We start from the raw sequence: 19,190 nt of genomic DNA on the forward strand, positions 1-19,190 counted from the left end.
CCAGAAAGCCAGACGCCCCCTACATCTCTAAGCACACCTCCAGCCGCAATCTTACCGTTACTGAGGCAGGAACCATCAGTATTCAGCTTCACAACCCCCTCTCTTGACCTGCTCCATCCCACGAGATGGACATCACAACACTGAGAGGCTCTGGCAAGGGACTCTCCTTTGAAACTATCGATAATAGAGAAAAGTTTTTTCGAGAAGAAATCAGCTAAGTTTGTCATAAAAACAGTTTTATCTCCAAAAATCTCCTCGTTTCTCCATTTCCAAACTTGGTGACAGATAATAGCAAAGAAAATGTCACCATGCTCCATGTATGGAAGCAACTTTCCTCTAACACCATCAGAGAACCAGTCGACCTCAGAATGTGCCATGAAGGAAGAGAAAATATGGTGTGGGAGAATTTTCCTCCAAACCTCTTTACTATTAGAGCAATCTCTAAGAGCATGGCACAAAGTCTCAATATGGCCTCTGCATCTACTGCAAGCTCCAGAATCAGCCAAGTGCCTTCTGTGCCTATCCGAATTAGTAAGAAGCCTGTCCTTAACGCCCAGCCACAGGAAACTCCTAATACGGAAAGGAACTTTAAGGGTCCAAATCGACTTCCACACATCCGAGGGAGGATCAGATCTAAAGAGAGAGAAAGCTTCAAAGGCCGATTTGCAAGAATAAACTCCATTATTAGTCAGCGCCCAACAGTGCCTATCCAAGTCTTCCTCTTGATTACTCACCTTCACTCCCCGCATTCTAAGGAGAGTCTCAAGGCTAAAGAAAGTATCAAACTTTGACCAGATCCAGTCCCCTTCCGAGTCAACCACATCGGCAATCCTCCAGTTGCGTATATCACTAGGCGGGGGGGAAGAACACACCTCAATTAACGGTTTATCCCCAATCCAGTTATCAAACCAGAAACTAATGGACTTACCATTCCCCACCTCCAGGCCAACTCCCAAGCAGAACTCATCAAACACAGCACTAAGTCCTTTCCAGAGGAAGGAACAATTAGCAACTCTCTCTTTCGGGCCCCCGAAGATTTTGTCTTTCCGATACTTACCACAAAGGAGGCGAACCCAAAGAGAGGAGGGGTTTTGCCACATACGCCAAAGGAGTTTTATTAATAAAACTTTATTATTGTCCTTTGCTTTCCTAATACCCAGACCCCCAGAATCTTTAGGCTGGCAAACCTCACTCCAAGGCACAAGATGGATCTTCCTGCCCTCCGCAGCTTCCCCCCACAGGAACCTACGGTTAATCTTGTCAAGATCATTAAGCACAGGATCCGGAAGCTTACAAGCCTGCATGATGTGATTGGGAGCAGCACAATTAACAGATTGAATTAACGTGAGGCGGCCAGCGAGAGACAGAGTCTTGGCTTTCCAAGTGGCACACTTCGAATTAGCTTTATCCAAAGTCTCTTTGAAGGAGCCTTTAGACACACGCTCACTATGGAGGGGAACGCCCAGATACTTCCCAAGAGAATCAGTAAGAGGAATACCTGAGAGATCACTTAATCTCTTACAGACTCTCTGATTCATATTCTTAGAGCACATCATCCTAGATTTCTGGATATTAAGCTTCTGCCCAGAGGCCGAACAAAAACAATCCAGAATATCCATAATGACTCTCAACTGCTCCTCATTACCCTCAAGAAAGATAAGGACATCATCTGCAAAGAATAAGTGAGTCACCTGGGGACAGAAGCTGTTGATCGCCACAGGGTGGAAACTCCCATTATCAATCGCATCCTGAATCAGGTGAGAGAACCTCTCCATAGCAATAACAAAAAGGAAAGGGCTCATAGGATCCCCCTGACGGATTCCTCTGCCCGGGGAAAATTCCTCCGACATATCCCCATTGACCATAACTTGAAACACAGGAGAAGAAATACATACCTTAATTAAACTTCTCCAGCTGTCCGGGATTCTAGCTCTCTCAAGGCTCTCCATCAAGAAATCCCAATTAATTCGATCATAGGCCTTCTCTAAATCCAGCTTCAGAGCCACAATGCCTTTCCTCCCCTTCCTAATCTTCATCGTGTGGACCATCTCTTGGGCGATCACCACATTATCCATCATTTGTCTACCAGGCACAAAGCTACCCTGATTCTGACAAATGATCGCAGGAAGAATGCCACGGATTCTATTAGCCACAATCTTTGTAACAGTTTTGTAAAGAACATTACAAAGACTGATAGGTCTCATATGCAAAAAGGAAGAAGGCTTATCAATCTTAGGAATCAGAACCAGGAGGGTTCTATTAACCAGCTCAATATCCTTCGAACCACTGAACACCCCCAAGACAAAATTATAGATGCCTTCCTTCACTACATCCCAATGCTTATGGTAAAAGCCCGCCGGAAGACCATCAATCCCAGGAGCTTTAGAAGCCCCAATGCTGAAGATAGCTTGGTCAATCTCTTTTCGGGAAATAGGTTGAAAGGCCTCCTGACTACAATCCTCACTGATTAAAGGAAATGTAGCAATAGAGTGAGCCCTCTCCAAAAGAACATGTTCCTCTTTGAACAGCTCTCTGTAGAAATCCAGGGCTAAGTTCCGAATAACCTCATCTTCATAAACCCAATCACCATTAGAATCCTTAATGGCCTCAATTCTATTTCTCTGCCTTCTGATCAGGGTAGAGAGATGGAAGTATTTGGTATTACGATCCCCATCTCTAATCCAGGACTTCCGAGACTTCTGGAACCAAAGGAACTCCTCCTGCCTAAGCACAGCCTCCAGCTCCTTCTGAAGGGTTCTGAGGAGGCCCTCAAGGCTATGATCAAACCTCCCCTCCAACCTGCGTTGAATGCCCTCCATCCTCTTTAATAACTTGTTCTTCCTTCTGATAATATGCCCAAACACATTCCTATTCCACCCCTGCACCTTATTCCTGAACCCTTCAGCAGCTTGCAGTACATACGAATGAGGTCTCCAACTCTCATGAACGAACTCTTTAAACTTAGGATGGGACTCCCAAGCCAACTGATACCGGAACGGTCTCTTACCCCTAGGATGCTTACCTCTCAAAAGTCTAAACAAAATAGGACAATGATCCGAATGACGGAATGGGAGGTTCAACACAGAGCACTCGGGGAAGGAAGTTAGAGCTAAAACATTAGCGTAGACTTTGTCCAATCGAACAAAAGTATTATTACGCTTCCAAGTGAATTTATGACCAGAAGCCCCCAGATCGGAAAGCCCACATAAATCCATACTATTCTTGTGATGCAGACAACGATTAACATAATGATTGGATCCCCCTCTCTGATCACTCATAAAGGCGATATCATTGAAGTCACCCGCCACAAACCAGGGCTCCGAAATGCTGACACTCATAGAATAGAGAACCTCCCAGAGCCGTTTTCGATTAGACAAGATAGGGTCAGCATACACAAGGGTAATAAAAAAGGGAGTATTGCCGGAAATACTCACTTTACAATGAATGAACTGCTTATCCATGCTAAGAATATCAAAATGAATCCGATCTGGCCTCCAAAAAAGCCAAATCCCCCCAGCCCGGCCAGTTGCCTCCGATCTAACACAGTGCCAGTTCTTAAACTTCTTAACCACCTCATCTGCTTTCTCACCACTAATCTTAGTTTCCAAAAGAGCAAAACAAGATGGATTAAACTGCTTAATAAGATCATTAATATGGATACGGGTAGCCTTGCTAGCCGCACCCCTAACATTCCAAAATAACAAATCCATAGAAAGGAGGACAACTGACCACACCCCTACCCTAAGCTAGGTATTTACTAGGGGCTCCTGAGAGCCTTACCGAGGTACCCCCGGGCCCCCTCTTATCTGGAAACGCCAAAGTGTTAAGGCCACTTTTTTGTTTTCCTTTAAGCTTTTTCATATTAGTTTTGTTAACTCCCATAGATTTCCCAATCCCAGGATCAATACCAGGAACATGAATACTAACCTCATTTGAATTCTTCATCCTTCTAGCTGCAAGGGTCAGGGTCCCCCCCTGGGCTTCATCCTTAGAGACAAAAAGTGGGTTCACAGATTCAACCACCTTCTCGACTGGATCTACAGACTCTAATCCTGGAATACTCTCATCCATAAAATTATATTAATTTCTAATTAGTACAAATTATCCTTTTTCCTGTCAGAAATGAGATATATATTTTTTAGGCTTATTTATCGGGTCAAGTAATTGGTTGTTTGATATTCCCTCCATTCCATTATATAGGTCATTCTAGCAAATTAGTTTTTTCCCTAAATATAAGTCATTCTAGGATTTTAAGAACTTTTAGTTTAATTTTTTGATCCAAATATTAAATTTTTTGTATTGATACATGTGTTTTTTAATATTCCAATACTTATTCCTCAATAGTGATATGAGAAAGATTTTTTTTAATTAACCAATATATTTCTTAATTTGTGTGAAATAACCTAAAATGACTTATATAATGGAATGAAGAGAATATTTAGTTTTGTAAATCAGATTGATATTTTATTACTACAACTCTACACAAGTATGCAAATTAGATTAATTGATCCATTTAAAAAGATTTACCCCTAATATTAGGACCGAGATTTTTTCTTGCAATATTTTCCGGCGAAGATGGAGATTTACACCCTTTTTTCTGTCCTGTAACACCTGGAATTTGATGTACTTTTATGTAAATATCATATTATCAAGGGATAAGATGTAAATTGCCCCTAACGTTTTTGGGGAGGATCAGATTTACCCCTTAAGTATGAAATAGCAAAATTTTAGGTCTATGGTTTTTCTAAAGGTGCAATTTTAGGCCTATTGGATGGAAAACTTTAACAGTGTTAAAATTGTATGCCATGTCAGAAAATTTATATTTAGGATTTTCACGTGGATTACACTCATCCTGCATAATTCATTTCCATCTTCTTCCCCGTAACCGTGATTCAGCAGATTCGTCTCCTTCTTAATTGCGATTTTGAATCTGCTCTTTTTCATCTTCTTCCCTTCAATCACGATTCCGCTCTTCTTCTTCTTCCCTTCAATTGCGATTTTGATTTTGATCTCATCTCCTTCTTCTTAGCTTCAATCGTGATTTTGCTCTGCTTCTCCTTCTTCCCTTCAATCACGGCACTTCCTTTTCCTAAAGCTATCGTTTTTTTTATTGTCCTGATATGGATTAAGCATTTTTTTTGTGCACTTAATAGTCCAACTGGCCGCTCCTCCCAAATGCTCCATCATTAAAATATTCATTTGTCGAAATTTATTGACATAAAAATTTATTGTCCCAAACCATTGGATGACCCTTCATATATCATCCACTTCAAACTGCAGCTTTTTTAGTTTTCTCCAGCTACATCCTAACTTAATCAAATCTCCCTCCCCTATCACTCTACAATTCTTAATCGAAAGGTCTTCGAGCGTCTCTAACTTGCCGAGGTATTCCAACCATTCACCACTAGTAACATTGAGACATCGGTTAAGGTGGAGAACGATAAGTTTTTTTGCAACCCACAACAACAGACAAGATGCCACAACCTGTGTTTCTGGGCGTGAAATTCAAATTCAATGCTGAAAGCTTGGCACAAGAAGCTAAGTGAGAAAGACCCACATCTATTAAGAATGTGCAATTTTAACACCGTTAAAGTTTTCCATCTAATAGGCCTAAAATTGCACCTTTAGAAAAACCATAAATCTAAAATTTTGCTATTTCATACTTAAAAGGTAAATCTGATCCTCTCAAAAAATGTTAGGGGTAAATTTGCACCTTATCCCCATTATCAAGGGTAAAGGCAAGGGTAGGGATGGGAATGTGAGAAATTAGGCGAAAGTAGCGAAAAAGAAATATTATTTTAATGAATATTTATAGTGCACTTTTGAGATATATAAGCACACAGAGACAAACAGAGGTGGCACTAATAAAACAAATAAAATAATAGATATTTTAATATAGCAGAGAAGAAAAGGCCTAACAAAAAGAGCTTTTTAAAGAGAGTAAAATGAAAAGGACAGGGCCCCACTTCCCCCACCCTCTCTCTCTGCACTTTTTTTATCATCTTATGTCACATTTCCTATACCCACCCAATATCTATCTATTTCTCTTCCATTTTTATTTTTATTTTTATTTTCCATTTTTCTCTTTTTCTCTTTTTCTCAAGAAGAAGAACCAGAACCAGAACCAGCTTTAAGCATAACCAGAACAGACTGAATCCATATATCTCTGTGTCATCTCATCTAGGGTTTCTTCTCTTCCTGTATGATTGGATTCATATTTCACAGATCTTCTTGCTTTTACGGTAATTTTCCCTCTCTTCTCCTTCTCTGTGTCTCTGTTTCTGCTTCGATTTTTCACTGTCTAGATTATACAAAATTGTTCTGTTCTTCCTTCTCAAGGTCAGCACACTAGTATGTCATGGATCCTTGCTGGATTTTGGGTTCTACAGTGATTTTTTTTCGCTCTTTGTACATCTTCTAGTTCGTTAATTTTGTTGCTTTTTTATTTTATTTATATATATATATATACTTGCTATGTTAGATCATGCTTGCGTCTCTTTTTTATTTGGATTATTGTTTTTCGTAGCTTGTAATTCATGTTCGGGTTTCCGGCGAGGTCATACGTGCTTGAAAAAGTACTTCTCTTCTTTCTTTTAATTGGTCAAAAGTTCAGTTCTTTTTGTTTTTTGAGTTAAAAATTATCAGCTGTCTTATTTTCTTTTTTTCTGGCAAGCAACAACTTTTTTCTGGTTGAATTCATTTCATAATTACAATCTGACACCCTTAAACGCTTTATTTCCTTTTCCTTTATATATTGAAAAAGAGAAAAATAGTTCTCATCGGACTGCAATCCGTTATTTTGATTTCTGGCTGCCAAACTAAAATTTCTCTTTTACTATGTGAAGGTTGTAAAAGTACAATAGAAGTGAATTCTGCTGCATCAAGGGAGCTGTTCTTTTGTCACCTGATATCGGATTTGCTGTCAAATTAGTCGGATTTTGGAGAGAATTGTTAGTTTAAACATGGGTTACATTTGTGATTTCTGTGGTGACCAAAGGTCCACAGTGTACTGTAGGTCGGATGCAGCTTGTTTATGTTTGTCTTGTGATAGAAATGTCCACTCCGCTAATGCGTTATCCAGGCGACATTCAAGAACACTCTTATGTGAGAGATGTAATTCACAACCCGCGTTAATGAGATGTCTCGAAGAGAGAATTTCTCTTTGTCAAAATTGTGATTGGTCCATCCATGGAAGCTCTACCTCAACTTCAACACATAAAAGGCAAACAATCAATTGTTACTCTGGTTGTCCATCATCTGAAGAGCTTTCTTCATTGTGGGCCTTTACTTCAGACTTTTCTTCTGCCGGTGAATCTGCCTGCGAGCAGGAAATGGGGTTGATGAGCATAGCTGAAGAGAGTTCAGCTGGTCCATGGGGTCCTCCAAAGAATGCTGTCAGCCAAAATTTATCTGCCGGTGCTGGGACAGGTGAAGTATCAAAATCAAATGGTTACGCCGGAACTTCTTCAATGTCGGAATTGGTGCCAAACAGTCTCGATCAGCCTGCTAGATCAGCAACAGCACCTTTGCCAAAGGTATATTGGGCTTCAGTGTATTCATTGTTTGGAAGGTCTAATTAAAACTTTCTGCAGGCATTCTCAAGTTTTCAGCATTTTGTTTCCTTTACAAGCCAACTGTTAAATGATTCTATTTAGATTGCAGGAAAAATTTCTATTTCTTTTGTTAAAATACCCCAGTTTTTAACTTTTTATATCTGTTTACGAAATGACATCTTGTATTGTGAATTGTTCATTTGTCTTACTAGAAAATCTTCATCATTAAGCCATTTTGCTTGAACCTTCTCACTTTTGTACAAGTTTACTTGACAATGTCATTTGTAGCTTGCTGAGAAATAAAACATATTTTGAAATTTCGCCCTCCTTGAAATTTATGTACTTTCCATTTAACAGTTTCTGCTTTCTAAGTTATAAAATCTTATTTCATAAATTTCTTTTATTTCACTAATTTTGATAGCTTTTGCTTATTATCTTTGAGATTTCTTCAGCAATATGCATTGTATACTTGGAATTACTGCATACCTTGAGGTGCTTGTAAGTTATAGTTATTTCTCCGCTTATGATTTACAACCAACATATTTTTGAGAAGCTAAAATCTTTAGAATCCATTCATTGACGAGCTAAAATCATTTAAACAATTCACTGAAGGATTTCTAAGTGGGGAATCTATATGGGTATTTTGAGAGGCACTTTTCTCACAGCAGCTGCAAGAGCTCCTGACTTTACCTTTTGGAATATGTATGGCAAAGTTCAATAAAATTGAATTTTGTCAGGAAAGAGAATGTTAAACCATTGCTTCCCCTTTTATTTGCATGATTTTTAAGATTTATTCTTAAACTTGTAAGGAACCTTATTTACTTACATTGTTCATATGCAGTTGCGCTGCCCTGAGACTACAGGCCCTGCAATTTGTGAAGATGATGATGACCTTTATGAGGACTTTAATATGGATGAAATGGATTTGAATCTTGAGAATTATGAAGAACTCTTTGGTGTTACCCTCAGTAATTCAGAAGAGCTTTTTGAGAATGGCGGGTTTAGTAGCTTGTTTACCATAAAGGACATGTCTGGTGCTGAGTCCAATTGCCAGGGTGCAGTGGCTGCTGAGGTTCTTTCTCCATTCTACTATCATTTTATCTTGTCTGAATGGCCTTTCAATTAGTTTTTGCTTCTTGTGCTGGATCAGTTGATCTCATGGATCGTTAATCTGGTTATTCTTTTTCTTGATTGATTAAAAAAACTTTGTTCTTCAGTTTCAACTATGATTAAAGACTGAAGAAGGCTGTTTTAGTCTTTCTGTTTATTTAGTTCAAAAAGTCTGCACTAACTGGACTGCCAAAGCATGTGATTTTTGTACCTTGTCCCGATGTGCCCATAGAAGCAAGCAGAACAATTTCTACAATCCGATAACAGGGTACCTTCAGACATGAAAAGTAAAGTAGAAATAGCTGCACATGAAACTTTCCTTGTATATTTCAGAAACAGCTATGGTATGCCAAGCTCAATCCATGTTAATCTTCTCCATCATGTGATAGGCTTCTCTATATTCCTGATGCTAGTGATACATGCATGTCTGCGGGAGGAAACTGTGTAATATCGTGATAGTCATTCCTTTCGTCCTTCCTTTTCTTGCTGTATCCGAATTGTGGTAGGAAGGAATCAATATTTGTCACAATACCTAATGCTGAATCTGCTGTGCTTGTTATAAAAGGCGCAATTAATCATGCGAGTTTAGTTGATTAATTTTGGATGTGAAAGTGCCTTGTGAACTTTTGAGCATTTGTATTTTGTTTGCTCAACATACACTTGTTATGTATTTCTTTAATCTTTGGCTGCACCACTCGTCTAACGCTCTTCCTTCTCTTTCTCATTCATAGCCTGTATTAAACATTTGTAATGTTAGCCATTTATGAGTACAAACATACTTACGGTTATGTTTCTGCAGGGATCATCAGTTGGACTGGGCAATGCAATGCAGCCAGCATGCAGTACTGCTGCATCTGGTGATTCCATGATGAGTGCTAAAACTGAACCAGTCCTTTGTTTTACGACAAGACAAGGTCATTCTAGCCTCTCATTCTCCGGCCTGACTGGAGAGAGTAGTGCTGCAGATTACCAAGATTGTGGGGCATCTTCAATGCTTCTAATGGGAGAGCCTCCATGGTGTCCTCCATGTGCTGAGGGCTCCTTCCCATTGGTTAATCGCAGTGATGCTGTATTGCGTTACAAGGAAAAAAAGAAGACAAGGAAGTAAGTATGCTGTAATGCCTTCTCTATTTACTATACAGTAGCAGCTAAAATTCTTGACTTGGGAAAGTTATATCTTCTCCTCTAATTGAACTATGCAGGAATTCCTTTATTTGGCAATAACATAATATTGAAGTCAAATATAAGAACTGAATGTGTTCATATGATTCGGGTTCATTTATGCATTTATACATAGATGGTCAAGTAGTTGCGTTTTATGTTTGATTGGAAAAGTTGTGTTATTCCAGTCTAGCAGTGAAAATATGCGAGTGTTATTTATGTCTGCTTTCTGAAAACATATACAAATTTTCACTGGTAGACTGAGGTATAGTTAAAAAGCATGCAATGCAGTACATTGTGGTTCAGTTTACAGATTTATCATTTATGTGCATATTATTGTGTACCTCATTACATGGATGTTTAATCGGAAAGTTAATTGTGATACAGGTTCGAGAAGAGAGTGAGATATGCTTCCCGGAAGGCAAGGGCTGATGTAAGAAGACGTGTGAAGGGGAGATTCGTGAAAGCTGGTGATGCTTATGATTATGATCCAATGAACAAAACCAGAAGCTGCTGAGAGTACAATTTTTATATATTATTTTAAAAGACGAAATCGAAAAAATGAAAAAGGAAAGAACCCGAGGTTTAGTTCGAGAGAAAATTATTATTAACTAACACCGGCTCAATTAATGCCTGATTTCCTTGTGGAATGACAGAGATTTATGATTGTATCACAGGGGACCTAGGAGGTCTTGATGGGGAGAAATAGGCGGATGTGAAAGAGCTGGTATTCGTACTCGTATTCGACTTCACCAATAAGATTCAGATGCACAAGTTTCCATCACTGTAAACAAGAGATTTTTTTGGCATCCAACAAGACAGACATAGATTTGTCTTGCATTAACTACGAATTTTCTATTCCTTGTGAAGAACTGGAGTTCTAAAGGGAAAGAAGAGTATTTATTTCTGCATTGCTCAATCCTCATAATGTCAAATATTAATCAAGTAGATAGCTCCTTGCTTTGGTTGGTTCTATAAAAGCTGTCTCGCTCTGGCATGCATGATGAACCCAAGATCTCGCAATTGTAACTATTTTTTTCTCTTTTCTTTTTTTCCTTCAATTCGTTTTGACATGTATAGCGCAAGTTACTATATGTTTATAGTTGAGAGAGTTATATTCATAGCCCAAACACTTCTATTTTTAAACAGAAACAAAAAGTTGTAATTTTTCCTTTTCTGTCAGTCAATGCAAATAGCACAGAATTATTATGTATTAGTGATCAAGTATAAGATGTTAAGTTGTATTTTTGTTTTTGTTTTTTTTGTGCAGAAATTTACTTCATTTCACTTCAGGACTTGTGATGCAAACCACCTGGTAGATTTGGAGCCATTTCTGTTTGGAAAAGCAAGCTTGCAAACAGCTAAACAAGATAGATTATGAGAAAGGAATGGTCAAAAGAGATGGATTGTATTGATTTATTTCTCTAAAGATAAAAAGACTAGAAAGAAAAGATAAAAAGAGACTAGAAGAACTCTCTGCAAGCATAGCTAAGAGAAATTCCCCTCTTCCCCGGAACAGAGTCAAGTGACATCAACTAGTATGATACAGATTGAAATTCTTGAAAGATGAAGTTGAAGGTTTTAATCTTAAACCAACAAAGAAACAAACTTGAAGGAGATGAACCTCCAAATAGAATATAACCCTAGCTTCAATAGGAGTGTTTTGTATTTGATTTGATAAAAGACGCATTACAATAGAAAATTGAGCTTTATAACCTCACTAAACCCTATGAATGAAAATACAATAAAACCCATAAAATGAAACTATCACAACATAAGTTAATAGCGCTAAAAGGGACTACGGATAAAAGAATGACAAACTAGTAAATACTAAGTGGTAAAATAGTAAATAAGTTGATGACAAGACTTGTAATTACAGCAGTGGTACTGTTGTAAATAATAAGATAGTACTGTTGTAAATAGTAAACATATGGAAAGAAAGACACTATTGAATTCGTAAGTTCACGTGACATGTCAGAATACCCACACATCGTGTGAATTAAATTTGAGAAGCAGAAACTCCATATTTGGAGCCACGCGGCGTGTGGATTTTTGACATGTTGTGTGGGCTCCTCACACGATGTGTGAGCCATGTTTCTCCTCCACACGGTTCTTCATCTCTCCACCCAGCGTGTTGCCCTTTTGAGCCCGAAACCTCCGACATAGGTTTGATGATCTCACTATTTGTGACACGCCAACTCGTTTGAAACCCTCCTAGATCCTCTTAAACGCTTCAAATGCTTGCTTAACTCTCATGGAACAGAATGAACGGATTTATGTCCTTATCATTCTCCTTTTTTTTTTTTTTTTTTTATAGATTTAGACCCCAAGTCTTGTGTAGGATAAGTAAAAACGAGGGTTTTGCTCTTGGGTGTCCCTAATAGTGTCATTTGGTCCACATACTAAAAAACTTCATCTCCAACTTTAAGTCCGCTAGGACCACTCCTTACCTTCAACAACTTGCCATGTTGGATTTGTAGACATTTCATTCATATTTCTCTTGAATTGCATGTCTTCTAAGTGCATCTTGCAATTCTCGTTTGTTTAAGAATATATCATGCACCTTTAAACCGATCACCCATGTTGATGCTTTAGATACAATAAGAATTATGGGTGCATCATGGACCTCTAGAAGCCATTGAAATAGACCAGCCCTCGTTTTTCTGTCTTCGTCATCTGGCTCATAGATATTTGATGGGACATGATCAACTTGTGTATTTGTTTCGGGAACAACTTTATCAATTGGTTGTATTTCATGGACAAATGTATCGCCATCATCATCATGCTCGATGTTATAAGTACCCGATATATCTTCATGTATAATTTGATTAACAATTGGATCACTACTTGATTGATCTGACATATGGTTTGAACGTGTATTACCTTATGGGGGTTACTCGTCTCAACATTCTCTTCCTTACAACCTCGCGGTATTTGTGTATCAATTGAACATATAGTGGCATCATATAGGTCAAATTCTTCTAGCAATACTCCAGGAAGCACCGTGCATCATTACGATCTATAATAGATACTAATTTGCGAAGATTTTTGTTTGGACCGTATTTTCCTTGCATGGGCATATAAAGGCCAAATGAGGTTAATCAACACCTACAAAAGTGCAAATTCTCTCTTTTAACCTCTCCAACTTGATTTTTGTATTGCATCTTCGATTCACCACCCCACATATCTCATGATACTTGTAACTTTTTTTCATTGGTAATTCCACAAGATCAAACAAATTAATAACAAACTCTATGGACATACTTCATTGTCAAATTCCTATAAAAAGCATATCATATTTAACAAAGACATAGAATAGGTAGTTCATAATTGTGAAATTGATTGAAAAATTAGCTTCGCATTTTTACAACGCATTTTAGGAATTGCAAATCACAATTTTATATATTGGATCACAATCTAAATAAATTGTGAAATAAGCTTCCATTTTGGAGATTTAGTTCTCATTTTGCAAATTGTGAAGCACTATACATAGATTTACTTCGCAATTGGGTCATAATTTATACTAAATGCGAATAATAAAATGTAGTTTGCAATTTAGCAATATGGTTCATAATTGACGATTTGTGAACCACCGAACATAGGTTAAGTGCACTAACTGCGTACACATTTGTGTATAACTAATCTCGAATTGCAATTGATTATTATGTATTTAAAATAAATAAAAAAACATATATGAACTTAAAAATCAATAAAACTCTGGGATTGATTCTTGAAAGGGATTTGGAGATTAAGATTGTATGGTTTTCAAAAACTTATATATAATGTAAATAGGGGTTAGCATTTGAGTTTTGTAACTTTCCAAAAAAAGCCCGGTGCTAGGGCAAATGACCCCTAGAGTTAAGAGCTCTTGCACAGTGGTTGGATTTCTGCCTGGCTTGTGGGCATAGGAATATTGATATGGGCGAAGACAAACTGGGCCGTGATTGATCAATAGAAGATGGCATGATCCACTTGTCGTTTAGGAGGGAGACCTGAACGTCATTTAAACTTGATTCATCTCTCTGGTTATGCACAATTTAGTAACTTTAGGTTATGATTAGCTCATATTCATAAAAGACATAATAATTCAGATTCATGAAGTGAAATGAGTCAGAAACTCTTCTTTGAAAAGCGCCTTATATATGTCAAATTAGCATAACAATCATCAACCACTGCAAATCTGTATGGATGTCCAAAGCTTGAATTATCCAGCCACCTGGAACTCTCCTTCTTGTGTTGTGATATAGTATAGGGCTTTTCTCCTCTTCCCCGAACAGAGCCTCCTAGAGTGAGTCAACTCTTCACATCACACACTTGGCCCATTAACTTCCCCTTTTTCAAACGTTCTTTCACCCATTAGAGATATAATTACCCTTAATTGACAATGTTAAAGGTCTTCTTGTACTTTATCCTTTTAATATTGATATTGAAATTTCAGTTATTCTCAATTGGAAGATTATTACAGTTAAATAATTATCCATGAGAGGTGCAGGAGTGAAAAAAAACACTGCAAGTATCAAATACCATTCAGCTGAAGCATTCAACAAACAATAGACATTCAATATATCAGAAGAAACAAAAAAACAAAACTATTTCTAGACAAAAACATTGGAACTCTAGTGTCCCAACTATATCTTTATCAATCATCATCCGAACCACTATCTTCAGAGATTTTCCCTATATCATCTGCTGCAACAGTATCCTGTATCATATAGTAGACATTTTTGTTACACAAAGAAGTCATAACATCCAGATATCATCTATGCTTCTGCATAATATTCACTTACTTGCTTCCTATCCCAATCCTTCAACTTTGAATTTGTTAGCATGTAGTTATCGCGTAGGGGAGCCCAAGACGGCCCTTCACCATTCACCTTCACCTGCATATTCCAATGACTCTGTCAGATTACTCGAAACATGGAACAAGGAAGACGTCGCGACACACAAGCTCGTCTTAACCAAAGAAACAGGGGTATTTATATTGAAATGTATAAAACAATTTGGATGAATCATCAGAATTGATGACTGCGAGACAGCACTTTTCAGTAAAGGCTGAACAGTATCAATTGAGTAGCAAAATAACAAACCTCATTAGCTGATGTCTTGCCTAACTCCGAAAAGAAGGCTTGTTTCCTTCGGTTCTTGATCACTGACCAAAATCCAGACTACATATAGTTAGAACTGAAGAGGTAAAAGGCAATCCCCAGGATAAGCACAATAAGATGTAGCAATTATACAAGTACAGGTACCATATAAGTGTAGAGTTCAAAATTCATTGCTGCCTCATGAAAAGAAGGTGCAGAAAATGAAAATAAATAATAAATTTGTATCTGTCCTACAACCTAGGCGCAAGGCTTAGGTGAGCTCCTGATGAACAGAAGGCGCAGAAAATGAAAATAGAACAGAGATAAAATCTAATTATCAATATTTGATATGTCATTAATACTCTATTAGTAGTTAAGGCACAAGTTATGATGAACTAAAAAACGCACTTATAACCACACAAACAAGACAAAACCACATAAAAACATAATATTAAGCATCACCAAGTTAAGGCGTTGATAACAGAGATTAAGATACTAGAATTGCAGCAGATCTCTGCTTGCTTCTTGCGTCTTTTCGCACTTAAGAAGAAGGAGCTCATCTCCTTTAGGTTTCTTACTCTTCTTCCCTCCCTTTTATTTTTATGTCTCTTCTTATTCTCTTTTACTTAGATCAACGATTTAGATTTAAGTTTACTAAATACGATAAGTGATTAAGATTAATGGACCATTTATTTTAATGAGAACAGTAAAAAAATAATTAAAAACCTAAACATTAATCAAAACGCAGAAGAGGCGGGCCCGTGAAGCCAGGCGAGTGCCTTTTAAATAGAACATCGCCTAGGACTTATTAAGCGCAGGACCTCGAGCCATGCCTGAGGTGCGCCCTTAACAACTATGACAGCGACGCGATGATTTTGCAAACAATTCTTCCACAACACAAATGTAATAGCTGGAACTTGGCCCTTAACAGCTACGAGATGCAGGGACTATCGTGTTGTTTTGTGCTTTAAAACATGGTAAGCATAAACTATACTAGACTTCAACAGCATGACATCACTCAACCATTTTACACATTTATATATGATCAAGCTGACGACCAATATGAGAGCCTTTCAAATATCAATATTGGGCCTGAACTATATAGGGCTACTAACATTATGGCCCTAAATTTTATTTCATAACATAAAAGCCCTTGAACAGTACATTACACTAACATTAAAGTTCAAATAAAAAAAAAAAAAAATCCGTTTACAAAATTCACCGAAATGCTGACATGAACAAGTTTGACTACATCATGAACTCTCTTTTTTTTGTTTATCCATGTCGCCATAAATTATGGTCAAATACTCAATCCCAGGTCATCATTTTGTTAATTTTTTAACGCACTTTCTTTGATTTAGACTTTAATGTTAGTATAATGTAAAGTTCAAGGACTTTTATATCACGAAATGAAGTTCAGGGACTATAATGTTAGTAACGTTGTAGTTCAGGGGCAATCGATGTATTTTACCCCTAGATGTCACATGAAAAGCAGCAAACCTTCAATTCTTCACAGAGAAAAATAATAACAAATGCATAAAAATGCATACAACAAATACATGTATTGACAAATGCATAAGAATAAAAACTCAAACCCCAGATGTCACGCACCTTTTGCATCTTTTGTTCTTGAAGGATCCAATCCTTTCTGTGCATTTTGTGCCTTGTTAACCTAATAAGATATCAAACAGGTAACCTTAGTCTCAACGTGAAAGCAAGATCAAGTAATACAACAACAACAACAACAACAAAGCCTTAGTCCCGAAATGATTCGGGGTCGGCTAACATGAACCATCATATAAAACCGTGAAATCAAGTCGCGTCAGCGACACAAATTCGCTCCCTCCACTCCGTCCTATCCACTACCATATTTTCCTCAATTCCCAGTAAACTCATATCACTCTCGATCACCCTCCTCCAAGTTTGCTTAGGTCTTCCCCTACCCCTCACCACTACATCCCTTTGGCACTCTTCGGTCCTCCTAACCGGCGCATCAAGCGCTCGTCTCACATGGCCAAACCACCTTAGTCGGTTTTCTCTCATTTTATTCTCAATAGATGTAATCCCTACTTTTGTCCTAATGAAGAAAAAACTTTCTTTACATAATAATTAAGGCAATGAAAGAGATGCAACATAATAAACGTTTTAGAAAGCAACTTACAGCATTAAATAACTTCACCACTGAAACGCCAGCAACATAAACAATAAACATGATACATGTCAGTATGAGAAACAACATCAGTAAGTTGACACACAAAATATAAGCATTAATACATTATTGATCAAATGCAGTACCTCCTTTTGTAGCAACACTTATGAGAAACTTTTCGTGTGTATCTAGATAATTAGCAGGCTTCACATGCCCCTTCTCTTCCATCTATCATGTAAAATGAATAAGACAGAGTAGATATGATTTAAGCAGAATGATCAAGAAGAAAACGGAAAACAAGAATAAAACATACTACTGCCCCAAAACTGAAATTTCAAACAGCATGATCAAAATGATAAAATGAAGTGAAAAGGGAAGTACCAAATGTTTCTCCTTCTTGGCCTCTCTCTTGACCTTCTTTCCTGTTTCTTCTTCAGCAAGCTTCTCCACTACAAGTTTCTGGTGCCCTGATAACACAGGCCCCTGAAAATTCACTAAAAGTTTTCATACATGCCTCCATAACCAAAACTTAAACAAAATAAAATAAATCCGACTGGTCAATGTAAGCTAGCTTACCAGTGAATCATCAGGTACACTTTTTGCCATAATAATCTTAAATGCAATCCTAAATGCTCTACAACCCTCTGCAAGTTTTGTAATTCCTGGCTGAATTTCATCATCTTCTTCTTCCTGTTCGGATCCTGCAACTTCAATACCAAAATCCTTATCATCATCATCCTTGAAAGAAGCTTCCTGTTCTTCTTCTTCTATATCATCGTTAATCTCTTCCTCGTCATCATCAGAATTGTAATCACGTGCCTTCTTTTGAAGCATTTTCTTAATTTTGGGGTCCATTTTGACTCTCTCTTTCATTCCTGGAAACTGTTTTTGTTTCTTCTTTGCATTATATCCTTTCTTGTGCCCTACTTTTCTCTTTCTAAAGGGCTTTACTGATTCTGGCATATGGGATTCGGCGGCCATTGTTAACTAGAGTTCACAGCAATTTGCAAAACCCTCTTTAGATTGTCGTATTTTACTTTTATCAGGACAAAAGAAAATATCAAATTAAGTTGATTCTGATACAGTGAGGCGCTAGACAGTGCTTCGCAAGCTCAAGGAAGCTGCCAGACAATATTTTGCAGAAATCGTCAGTAAGCAGTTTTATACTAAGAATCAGGTAGAAACAAACAAGAAACCAAAAACTAAAATAAAAATTCACAACTTCAGTAAGTTCATCCACACAAAAAAAAGGTAAAGAATCACGTTCTGGAAATTATAGGAGTTGAAAGCCAGACGAATTAATATACACATTTACACAAATACAAAACTTTTAGATACAACAAAAGAGAACCATTAGATAAAGGAATTCCAACCTAAGAAAACCACCCATGAATTTACCAAAACTTTTGAGAGATAAAAACAATATCACTGGTAAACTCGGATAGGTTATACCTTTTCCGGTGGCGGCACTTGACGGCGACAACCAAAGCAATCTCCGAAAGGGAAGATTCACAACTATGTCAATTAGGTCCCTCCCACGAATTACCAGTGAAAGCAAAAAGGGAGCTTCATAGAAGCGATAGATTAAAATCTCTAGGTCTTTTCCAGCAACAAAACTACGCCGTTTCAGCAGTAAAAGAAACATCCAAAGTAGACAGCAATTTCTTTACATAATTGTACTAAATTTAATCGGGCTCGGGCTCGGGTTCGGGAGGCCCACCCGTCCAAGCCCATCTATATATTTTTTTAAAAACTGAGAGTTGATTTTGTGTGTAAAATGAAATTGGAGAAACGATTCGTAGAAAACACAGAGAAACGAACGAAGAAAACCAAAACAGAAAAAAGATAAGAGAAAACAAACCTGCGGCATGAAGGATGCGGCGGCAGCTGCGGTGAAGGATGCGGCGGCAGCTGCGGTGAAGGAGGAAGCAAGATCTTCTTGTACGTTTTATATTTGTTGTTGTGCCGCGTTTGAGGAGGAACCTTCAATGTTTTCATTTTTTTTGTAAGGTTAAGGTGCAAAAATACCCCTAAGGTTTTGGGTCAGGAACAATTTTACCTCTAATGTTTAAAACGGTGCAATTTTACCCCTAACGTTTGTAGCCAAGAGCAATTTCACCCTTGACGTTGATA

At 37.7% G+C, this 19,190-nt stretch overlaps 2 protein-coding genes across 6 annotated transcripts; one reads left to right on the plus strand and one right to left on the minus strand.

Moving 5' to 3' along the window:
- Nucleotides 1–6,054: 6,054 nt before the first annotated feature.
- LOC136230013 (zinc finger protein CONSTANS-LIKE 9) lies at nucleotides 6,055–11,489 on the plus strand. 5 transcript variants are annotated; one of them, XM_066018940.1, is made up of 6 exons: nucleotides 6,055–6,242; nucleotides 6,846–7,535; nucleotides 8,395–8,625; nucleotides 9,463–9,767; nucleotides 10,212–10,294; nucleotides 10,502–11,040. In XM_066018940.1, exons 2-6 carry the CDS (start codon nucleotides 6,963–6,965, stop codon nucleotides 10,531–10,533), a joined length of 1,224 nt encoding a protein of 407 aa, XP_065875012.1. In that variant the 5' UTR covers nucleotides 6,055–6,242; nucleotides 6,846–6,962; the 3' UTR covers nucleotides 10,534–11,040. The 5 variants fall into 5 exon arrangements, 3 of the variants coding, with proteins under 3 accessions (XP_065875012.1, XP_065875011.1, XP_065875010.1); XR_010689233.1 differs by adding an exon at nucleotides 11,095–11,489 and having other exon boundaries at nucleotides 6,056–6,242; nucleotides 10,212–10,849; XR_010689234.1 differs by having other exon boundaries at nucleotides 6,056–6,242; nucleotides 10,212–10,407.
- A 2,830-nt stretch (nucleotides 11,490–14,319) lies between these two features.
- Nucleotides 14,320–18,648, minus strand: LOC136231009 (uncharacterized). Its single transcript, XM_066020237.1, has 9 exons — nucleotides 18,510–18,648; nucleotides 17,634–18,178; nucleotides 17,439–17,540; nucleotides 17,204–17,285; nucleotides 17,070–17,089; nucleotides 16,520–16,580; nucleotides 14,912–14,973; nucleotides 14,612–14,704; nucleotides 14,320–14,526 (listed from the first exon to the last, which is right to left on the minus strand). Exons 2-9 carry the CDS (start codon nucleotides 18,036–18,038, stop codon nucleotides 14,464–14,466), a joined length of 888 nt encoding a protein of 295 aa, XP_065876309.1. The 5' UTR covers nucleotides 18,039–18,178; nucleotides 18,510–18,648; the 3' UTR covers nucleotides 14,320–14,463.
- Between the last annotated feature and the right edge of the window lie 542 nt (nucleotides 18,649–19,190).

The sequence above is a fragment of the Euphorbia lathyris genome, chromosome 5 (genome assembly GCF_963576675.1).
Source record: "Euphorbia lathyris chromosome 5, ddEupLath1.1, whole genome shotgun sequence".
Classification (NCBI taxonomy): Eukaryota; Viridiplantae; Streptophyta; class Magnoliopsida; order Malpighiales; family Euphorbiaceae; genus Euphorbia; species Euphorbia lathyris.